At 38.8% G+C, this 10,750-nt stretch overlaps 1 protein-coding gene across 1 annotated transcript in view; it reads left to right on the forward strand.

Moving 5' to 3' along the window:
- Positions 1 to 10,750, forward strand: part of OCA2 (oculocutaneous albinism II) — a 285,385-nt gene that overhangs the window by 235,552 nt on the left and 39,083 nt on the right. Inside the window, exons 20-21 of the mRNA XM_010852989.1 lie at positions 6,936 to 6,995; positions 7,662 to 7,766. Of these exons, the coding sequence (XP_010851291.1) occupies positions 6,936 to 6,995; positions 7,662 to 7,766 (165 nt within the window). The remainder of the gene's footprint in view (positions 1 to 6,935; positions 6,996 to 7,661; positions 7,767 to 10,750) is intronic.

The raw sequence follows: 10,750 nt of genomic DNA on the forward strand, positions 1-10,750 counted from the left end.
CCCCTCACTCTTTAGCTTCCTTCCCAATGTGCCCCCATCCAACTTATCTAGTCTGTCACAGACCTGGCTGAGCTTTGTGTTACATAGCAATTTCCCACTAGCTATCTATTTTTACACATGGTAGTGTATGTATATCAATACTAATTTCTCAATTCTTGCCACCCTCTCTTTCTCCTTCTGTGTCTGCAAGTCTGTTCTCCATGTCTGTCTCTATTCCTGCCCTAAAATAGATTCATCACTAACATTTTTCTAGATTCCGTATATATTTAATATACAATATTTGTGTTTCTCTTTCTGACTTACTTTATTCTCTATAACTGGTTCTACATTCATCCACCTCAGTTCAACTGATTAGCACTCCTTCCTTTTCATGGTTGAGTAATATTCCAGTCTATTTTAACACAACTTCTTTATCCACTTCTCTGTCAATGGACATCTAGGTTGCTCCCATGTCCTGGATACTGTAAATAGTGCTGCAATGAACATTGGGGTACATACATCTTTTTGAATTCTGATCTTGTCAGGGTATATGCCCAGTAGTGTAATTGCTGCATTATATGTGATTCACTGGTGGCTCAGATGATAAAGAGTCTGCCTACAATGTGGGAGACCTGAGTTAAATCTCTGGATTGAGAGGATCCCTTGGAGAAGGAAATGGCAACCCACTCCAGTGTTCTTGCCTGGAAAATCCCATGACTAGAGGAGGCTGGTGGGCCACAGTCCATAAGGTCACAAAGAGTTGGACACGACTGAGTGACTTCACTTTCATGGTAGTTTCTTTCCTGGTTCTTTAAGTAATATCCATTCTCTTCTCCATTGTGGCAACCTCACTTCCCACCAACAGTGCATAGAGTTCCCTTTTCTCCACAAAGCCTCCAGTATTTATTGTTTGTAGATTTTTTTAATGATGGTCATTCTGACTGGTGTAAGGTGATACCTCATTGTAGTTTTGATTTGAGTATCTCTAATAATGAGCAACACATCTTTTCAGGTTTTTGTAGGCCATCTGTATGTCTTCATTGGAGAAAAGTTTTGCCCTTTTTTTTTTTTTAGATTTTATGTTCTGCCCATTTTTCATTGAGTTGTTTGTTTATCTGCATAAGCCACTTCTGTATTTTGGAGATTAATACTTTGTCAGTTGTTTTATTTGAAAATATTTTCTCAAAATCTGAGTGTTGTCTTTTCAGTTTTTTATAGTTTTCTTTGCTGTGAAAAATCTTTGGGCCTCATTTGTTTATTTTTGTTTTTATTTCTATTACTCTAAGAGGTGGATCAAAGAGGATGATGATGCAATTAATGTCAAAGAGTGTTCTGCCTATGTTTCCCAGTAAGAGTTTTAGTTTTATAGTTTTTGGCATTACATTTAAGTCTTTAATACATTTTGAGTTTATTTTTTAATATGGTGTTAGGAAGTATTCTAATTTCATTCTTTTACCAGTAGCTGTTCAGTTTTACCAGCGCCATTTATTGAAAAGGCTGTCTTTTCTCCATCATATATAATTGCTTGTAGTAGTCTCTTATGATCCTTTTCATTTCTGCATTATCTGTTGTAACCTCTCCCTTTTCACTTCTAATTTTATTGATTTGTGTAGTCCTTTTTTTCTTGATGATTCTGACTAATGGTTTGTCAGTTTTATCTTCTCAAAGAACTAGGCTTTAGCTTTATTGATCTTTATTACTTTTTCATTTATTTCACATACATTTCATATGTTTCATTTATTTTTGCTCTAATCTTTGATTTCTTTCCTTCCACTAACTTTGGGCTTTGTTGTTGTTGTTCTTCTTCTTTTTCTAGTTGCTTTAAGTGTAAGGTTGTTTATTTGATTTTTTCTTGTTCCTTGAGTTAGGTTTATATTGGTGTGAACTTCCCTCCTAGCACTGCTTTTGCTTCATCCCATAGGTTATAGATTGTCATGTTTTCCCTGTCATTTGTTTATAGATTATTTTTTTACTTTTCTGTTTGATTTCTTCAATGACCTCTTGGTTAGTTAGGAGTGTATTGGGTGGTCTTCATGTGTTTGTGTTCCCGTTAATTTATATTTAATCTCTTAGTGTTGTTGTCATAAAAATGCTTGGTATTTTGTATATTTCATTTATTTCTGCTCCAATCTTTGATGTCTTTCCTTCCACTACCTTTTAGTTTTGTTGTTGTTGTTGCTCTTCTCCTTTTTTTAGTTGCTTTAGGTGTAAGGTTATTTATTTGATCTTTTCCTGTTCCTTGAGTTAGGTTTGTATTGCTATGAACTTACCTCTTACCACTGCTTTTGCTTCATCCCATAAGTTATAGATTGTCATGCTTTCCCTGTCATTTGTTTATAGATATTGTTTAATTTTCTGTTTGATTTCTTCAGTGACCTCTTGGTTAGTTAGGAGTGTATTGAGTAGCCTTCATGTATTTGTCTTCCTGTTAATTGATATTTAATCTTACAGTTTTGTGGTCAGAAAAAAATGTTTGATATGACTTCAATGTTCTTAAATTTATAGTTGATTTATGACCCAAGATGTGATATATCCTGGAGAATCTCCCATGTGCACTTGAAAAAAAGTGTATTCTGCTTCTTTTGATGGAGTGTCCTGAAAATATCAATAGGTTGATTTGGTCTAATGGGTCATTTAAGGCTTGCATTTCCTTATTAACTTTTCCTCTGGATGATCTGACCATTGATGTGAGTGGAGTGTTAAAGTCCCCTACTATTACTGTGGTACTGTTGATTTCCCTTTTCATAACTGTTAGCTTTTGCCTTATGTATTGAGGTGCTTCTATGTTGGGTGCACATATATTTATAATTGCTATATCTTCTTCTTGGATTGAATCCTTGATCATTATGTAGTGTTCTTCTTTGTCTTTTGTAATAGTCTTTATTTTAAAGTTTATTTTATCTGATATGAGTTATAGTACTCCAATTATCTTTTGATTCCCATTTGCATGGAATATCTTTTTCCAGGCTCACTTTCAGTCTGTAGGTGTCCCTAGGTTGAAGTTAATTTCTTGTAGACAGCATACATCTAGGTCTTGCTTTTTGTATCCATTCAGCCAGTCTATGTCTTTTTGTTGGAGTGTTTAATCCATTAACATTTAAGGTAACTATTAATATGTCCAATCTTATTACCATTTACTTTATTGTTTTGGGTTTGCATTTGTAGGTGTTTTTCTTCTCTTGTGTTCTCTGCCTAAAGAAGTTCCTTTAGCAATTATTGTAAAGCTGGTTTGCTGGTGCTGAATTTTCTTAACTTTTGCTAATGTGTACAGCTTTTGATTTCTCCATTGAATCTGAACAAGATCCTTGCTTTGTAGTGTAATCTTAGTTGTAGTTTTTTTTTTCCTTTCAGCACTTTAAGTATAGCCTGTCACTTCCTTCTGGCCTACAAATTTTCACTGAAAGATCAGCTGTTAACCTTATGGGAGTTCCTTTGTATGTTGTTGCTTTTCCCTTGCTGCTTTTGATATTTTTGTGTGTTTGTGTTTAACTTTTGTTTGTGCTTAATATGTGTCTTGGTGTGTTTCTCTTTGAGTTTGCCTGTATGGGACTGTTTTTGGATTACTGGACTTGGGTGGCTATTTCCTTTCCCATGTTAGAGAAGTTCTTGACTATTGTCTCCTCAAATATTTTCTTATGCCCTTTATTTTTCTCTTCTTTCTCTGGGACTCCTGTAATTCAAATGTTGGTGCACTTAAAGTTGTTTCAGTGCTTTCTAAGACTGTTGTCATTTCTTCTCATCCTTTCTTTTTCTTTTTTATTCTACTGTGCTTCAGTTATTTCTACTATTCTATCTTCCAGCTCACTTATCTATTCTTCTGCCTCAGTTATTCTATTAGTTTTCTCTAGTGTATTTTTTATTTCAGTTACTGTGTTGTTCATTGCTGATTGTTCATTATTTCTAGGTCCTTTTTAAACATTTCCTGTATCTTTTCAATCCATGCATCAATTCTATTTATCTGTGCCTCCATTCTGAGATTTTGGATCATTTTTAATATCATTACTCTGAATTTTTTTCAGGTAGACTGCCTATTTCCTCTTCATTTGTTTGGTCTTGTGGATTTTTAATTTGCTGCTTCATCTGCTGCAAGTTTTCTGTCTTCTAATTTTGTTTAACTTATTGTGTTTGGGGTCTCCTTTCAACAGGATGTAAGATTGTAGTTCCTCTTACTTGTGGGGTCTTCCCTTAATGGGTGGGGTTGGATCAGTGCCTTGAATAGATTCCTGGTGGGTGAAACTGGTGCCTATGTTCTGATTGGTGAAACTGGATCTGTTCCCTCTAATGGGCAGTGGTGCATCCAGTGTTTTTTTTTTTTTTTTTCTGTAGGGGAGGGGGTGTCTGTGAGCTTAGTATAGCTTCAAGCTATACTGTTTGCTATTGGGTGGGGTTGTGTTCCTTTTTTCTAGTTGTTTGGCATGAGGTGTCCAGCACTGGAACTTTCTGGCTGTTGGGTGTAGCCAGGTCTTAGTGTTGGGATGAGACCTTTGGAAGAACTTTCTCTAGTTAATATTCCATGGGGTCAGGAGTTCTCTTGTGGTCCAACATCCTGGATTCAGGTCTCTCACCTTAAAAGTTCAAGTCCAACCCATTGCTGGAGCACCAAGGCTCCACGAACTACTTGGCACAGAAGATAAAGAAAAAGAAAAAAATCAATCAAATAAGAAAATAACATGTAGACAGAACCCCAAGAAATATAGTAAACTAAACAAAACTAAACAAAAACACACAAAGAAATGCACACTCAAACTCACAAAAAGAAGAGGAAAGAAAAAAAAGGAAACAAAAAAGAAGAGAGCTATTGAACCAAAAAAGAAACCCATAAATGTAAAACACTGAAAGATAAATTAGCAAAAACATAGCACCAAGATGAAATCAAATGTGGAGAGTAAACTTAAAAAAAGGCAAATAAAGCATGAAACATATACACCAATAAAACAAAAGAAAAAATGTAAAAACAAAACAGAGAAGAAAACAAGAGAAAAATACAACAAGGAAGTAAAGTAAAAATAGAGAAATATAAAATATAGTTAAAAATAAGATTAAAAACAAAGTAAAACAAAGAAAAAGATAAAAACATAGAAAAATGCAATATAATGAAAAAGTACAGTAGAAATAGGGGAAAAATAAAATACATTTATTTAAAAATAATGTGCAAGAAAATAAAAAAATAAAAAGTAAAAAGTAAAAAACAATAATTAAAAAATCAACAATAAAAAACAAAATGAAAAAAATTACATATATACATAGAGAGATAAAGAGTGGTAGTAAGAAGACAATTTTCCTGTGGCCTCAGCTGTCAGTTTCCTTGCCCCCACAGTGAGGCTCCAGCCAATCTATCTTCTCAGGACGTCCTCCAATATTTCTAGGAACATCTCTAGACCTGCTGTGGGCACTGTGGGGCCAGCTCAGATTCTGATTTGGCATTATTTTACCTTGTACTTGCTTCCAAAGTTCACAGTTGCCCCTGAATTCCACAGCTTCAAATATGGGAACACTCATTGTCTACTGAGATATTCCCCAGATGCAGAGTTTACCAAGACAATTGCAAGGATTTACTCCACTACTCTTGTCACTGCATGAGCAAATTCCCTTCATCTTGTTTGGTCACACAGCTCCTGGTGCTCAGCTTTGCTTTTGTCCAAGTTCTGTTTGTCCTACTGTTTGTAGGCCACCCTCCATTGTCTGTTCCCTGTCCGGACAAAAGGGGCAAAAGCAGCGGCTGAGGCTGATTAGGGCTCACTTGCTCACTCACGCCAGGGGGAGGGAGGGAAACAGCAGACACAATTGGGAAGTGTTGGTAGTGCCTGTGGTGGCAGAAGCCTGAGGCAAACTGCATTCTCCCAGGGAAGTTGGCTCCAGGTCATGGGTCCCTTGGCAGTGCCAAGCTGCACAAGCTCCCTGGAAGGTATGGGCAGTGACCTGTGCTTGCTCACAGCTCAGTGGCAATGGCAGTGCCTGAAACACTCACTTCTAGGGTCAGAGATAACAGTTGCAGTTTGTACTGCCGCTGGCACTTGTCTCTGGCACTTGCAGAGGTGTGGTCCTGTCATCTGTGACCTCGTGAAATTTGAGGGTCCCTGAGATAATGATCTCTTGCCTTTGTGGCAGGCCCAGGCTTTTTCCTTGACTTCCCCAGCTATGTAGTACTAGCCCCCTCAGACTGTCTTCGTGGTAGGCAACCCCAGTTCTATCCCTGGGATCTGACCTCTGAAGCCTGAGCCCTGGCACCAAGCCCCCACCTGCCCTGTGTACATGCAGACAACATCTCAAACTAGTGGGAACTGGCCAGCACTGACCTCTGTGCAGAGTTCTCTCCCTTTTCCCTCTGCACACCAATTGCTGTGCTCACCTCTGAGGCTCCAAAGCTCTCCTATGTGCCTGCCCATGAAGGTTTCCAAGTGTTCAGAAACTTTTCCTCCTTCATAGCTCCCTCCCAGAGGCACAGGTCCTATCTGGATTCCTTTGTCTCTTTTCTCATTTCTTTCACCCTACCTGTTTTGTGGAGATAAGTTGTCCTTGTTGAAAGTCCGAGGTCTTCTGCCAGCTCTCAGTTGGTGTTCAGTAAGAGGTGTTCCACAAGCAGGTGTATTTTTGATGTATTTGTGGGGAGAAAGGTGATATTCATGTCTTACTACTCTGCCCTCTTGAAGGTCTTCCCCACAGTGGTCTTAAAAAGAAATGGCTTTCTATCCAAATTTAAATTTAACATGGACTCTAATACAAATTAATGTTTGTATTAATGCGAACTGGCAGAAGTTCCTCCCAGTGCCACTCTGCTCTCATCTTGAAGAATCTTCAGTATCCATATGAGAGTAACTTATTTAGATTGTGTCTTTGATCTTTTATAAGCAATGAGAGCCCATGTTCACTTACTTTCATTTTAAAGATATGTTTTTAAGCCTTTGCATTTCTTCTCAGTTTAAAACTGATTCTCATCATACATTTATTTCTTCTAGGCATTGGCACATCTCCACTTAATAGAATATGTTGGAGAACAGACTGCTTTGCTAATAAAGGTACATTGAATACTGAAATATAATGTGCTCCAGCCACCATTCCTTTGATTTTTGTAAAAAAAGAAAAAAAATATTAGTTAGAATAGATCTCATTCATTATGTAAAAAATATAACAGGGAACCTGTTTTAGCCTATGTAGGCTAGAGATGAAAAGAGACTTTTTTCAAGGAATATATAATTACAGATGCTCGCAATTTTTCTATTAGCCTTTAGCTGAAACCTTTCTAGGAAGGAGAACAATTGAGACAGTAGTCTGAGTAAGTGATGCACAGAGGTCTTAACCCAAGGATTTTGCCAGGAAGTGAGGTCAGTGTGCCTAGTGTGGCATCTGGTGTCCCATCAGGTCATCAGGAACAGGGACACTCTGCTTTCCGCACTCCCCTCACCCCACACTGATCCAAGGGTTAGTTGGTTTGAGCATGGTTTGGAGTTACTACTCTGAATTACTCATAGACTCTGTCCCAGGCTCCTGGTAGGTGTTGGAAAAGTCCAGATAGTGCTGTTTGTACACCAGAGTTGCCTTTGGTTTCCTGTGTGGAAGAGGAAGGAACAGGAGCCCTGTTATCTCTTTGGAGTCCCCCGTGTCCTACCAACAAATCCTCAGTGTGTGTGTGTATGATTTTTGCAGCTATGGTAAACAGTCCTACTTTTATCTGCTGCTTTCAGATGGTCCCCGAAGATCAGCGCCTTACAGCTGCCATCATCCTGGTGGTCTGGGTCTCAGGCATCACATCCTCCCTGATTGACAACATCCCATTCACTGCTACTATGGTGAGTCAAAGTATCTTCCATGTGATGAGGACCCAGATTTCACTTTCACACAACCTGGGCTCACCCTTCCTTTCAGAGGAAGCTGAGAGTGAGCCCTGTCCCTAGGCTGTGCTCACAGGTTTAGGGGACAGATGTGATGAATCCCAAACAGCAGCTGGGAGCTAAGGCCTTATAGCTGCTGTAGGTAGTGAATCCCAGGATGGCTGGTTTTTTTAGGGTCAGTCTGACTGGGAGTTGCCACCTCTCATGGAAAAGACAGTCTTTCTTTTTTGTTTCTTTAAAGAAAATTCACTTCAGTCACTCAGTCATGTTTGAATCTTTGCAACCCCATGGACTGCAGCACGCCAGGTGTCCCTGTCCATCACCAACTCCTGGAGCTTGCTCAAACTCATGTCCATCAAGTCTGTGATGCTATCCAACCATCTCATCCTCTGTCATCTCCTTCTCCTCCTGCCCTCAATCTTTCCCAGCATCAGGGTCTTTTCCAATGAGTCAGCTCTTCCCATCATGTGGCCGAAATATTGGAGTTTTAGCTTCAGTGTCAGTCCCTCCAGTGAATATTCAGGGCTGATTTCCTTTAGGATGGACTGGTTGGATCTTCTGCAGTCCAAGGGACTCTCAAGAGTCTTCTCCAACACCACAGTTCAAAAGCATCAGTTCTTTGACACTCAGCTTTCTTTATGGTCTAACTCTCACATCCATACATGACTACTGGAAAAGCCATAGCTTTGACTAGATGGACCTTTGTTGGCAAAGTAATGTCTCTGCTTTTTAATATACTGTCTAGGTTGGTCATAGCATTTCTCCCAAGGAGCAAGTATCTTAATTTCATGGCTGCACTCACCATCTGCAGTGATTTTGGAGCACAAGAAAGTGAAAACTCTCGCTACTTTCCATGAAGTGATGGGACAAGATGCCATGATCTTGGTTTTCAGAATGTTGAGTTTTAAGCTAGCTTTTTCACTCTCCTCTTTCACCTTCATCAAGAGGCTCTTTAGTTCTTCTGTACTTTCTGCCATAATGGTGATGATGTTTCTCCCTGCAATTTTGATTCCAGCTTGTACTTCAGCCAGCCAAGCATTTTGCATGATGTACTCTGCATATAAGTAAAATGAGCAGTGTGACAATATATAGCCCTGACCTACTAATTTCCTGATTTGGAACCAGTCTTTTGTTCCAGGTCCAGTTCTAACTGTTGCTTCTTGACCTGCATACAGATTTCTCAGGAGGCAGGTAAGGTGGTCTGGTATTACCATTTCTTTAAGAATTTTCAGTTTGTTGTGATCCACACAAAGGCTTTGGTTTAGTCACTCAAGCAGAAGTAGATGTTTTTTTTTCTGGAACTCTCTTGCTTTTTCTATGATCCAACAGATGTTGGCAATTTGGTCTCTGGTTCCTCTGCCTTTTCTAAATCCAGCTTGAACATATGGAAGTTCATGGTTCATGTATTGTTGAAGTCTGGCTTGGAGAATTTTGAGCATTACTTTGCTAGCATGTGAAATCAGTGCAATTGTGTGGTAGTTTGAGCATTCTTTGGCATTGCCTTTCTTTGGGATTAGAATGAACACTGACCTTTTCGAGTCCTGTGACCACTGCTGAGTGTTGCAAATTTTCTGGCATATTGAATGCAGCACTTTCACAACATCATCTTTTAGGGTTTGAACTAGTTCAACTAGAATTCCATCACCTCCACTAGCTTTGTTCATAATGATGCTTCCTAAGACCCACTTGACTTCGCATTCCAGGATGTCTAGCTCTAGGTGAGTGGTTATCTGGTCTCTTTTGTATTGGTCTTCTGTGTATTCTTGCCACCTCTTCTTAATATCTTTTGCTTCTGTTAGATCCATGCCATTTCTGTCCTGTATTGTGCCCATCTTTGCATGAAATGTTCCCTTGGTATCTTTAATTTTCTTGAAGAGGTCTCTAGTCTTTCCTATTCTATTGTTTTCCTCTATTTCTTTGCATTGATCACTGAGGAAGGCTTTATCTCTCCTTGCTATTCTTTGGAACTCTGCATTTTAATGTGTATATCTTTCTTTTTCTCCTTTACTTTTCACTTCTCTTCTTTTCACATCTATTTGTAAGGCCTCCTCAGACAACCATTTGGCCTTTTTGCATTTCATTTCCTTTGGGATGGTCTTGGTCACTGCCTCCTGTATAATGTCATGAACCTCCATCCATAGTTCTTCAGGCACTCAGTCTATCAGATCTAATCTCTTGAATCTATTTATCGCTTCCACTGCATAAATATAAGGGATTTTATTTAGGTCACACTTGAATGGTCTAGTGGTTTTCCCTACTTCCTTCAATTTATGTCTGAATTTGGCAATAAGGAGTTTCTTATTTGAGCCACAGTTACCTCCTGGTCTTGTTTTTGCTGACTGAATACAGCTTGTCCATCTTTGGATGCAGAGAACATAATCAATCTGATTTTGGCATTGATCATCTGGTGATGTCCATGTGTAGAGTCTTCTCTTGTGTTTTTGGAAGAGGGTGTTTGTTGTGACCAGTGCATGCTCTTGACAAAACTCTGCTAGCCTTTGACCTGTTTAATTTTGAACTCCAAGGTGAAATTTGCCCGTTACTTCAGGCATCTCTTGACTTCCTACTTTTGCACTCCAGTCCCCTATAATGAAAAGGACATATTTTTTGGGTGTTAGTTGTAGAATTTCTTGTAGGTCTTTATAGAACTGTCCAACTTCAACTTCTTCAGCATTACTGGTTGGGGTATAGACTTGGATTACTGTGATATTGAATGGTTTGCCTTGGAAACAAACAGAGATCATTCTGTTGTTTTTGAGATTGCACCCAAATACTGCATTTTAGACTCTTTTGTTGACTATGAGGGTTAGTCCATTTCTTCTAAGGGATTCTTGCCCAAAGTAATAGATATAATGGTCATCTGAGTTAAATTTGCCCATTCCAGTCCATTTTAGCTCACTGATTCCTAAAATGTCAATGTTCCCTCTTGCCATCTCCTGTTT

Source organism: Bison bison, unplaced genomic scaffold (assembly GCF_000754665.1).
Source record: "Bison bison bison isolate TAMUID 2011002044 unplaced genomic scaffold, Bison_UMD1.0 scf7180017864320, whole genome shotgun sequence".
NCBI classification, from domain to species: domain Eukaryota; kingdom Metazoa; phylum Chordata; class Mammalia; order Artiodactyla; family Bovidae; genus Bison; species Bison bison.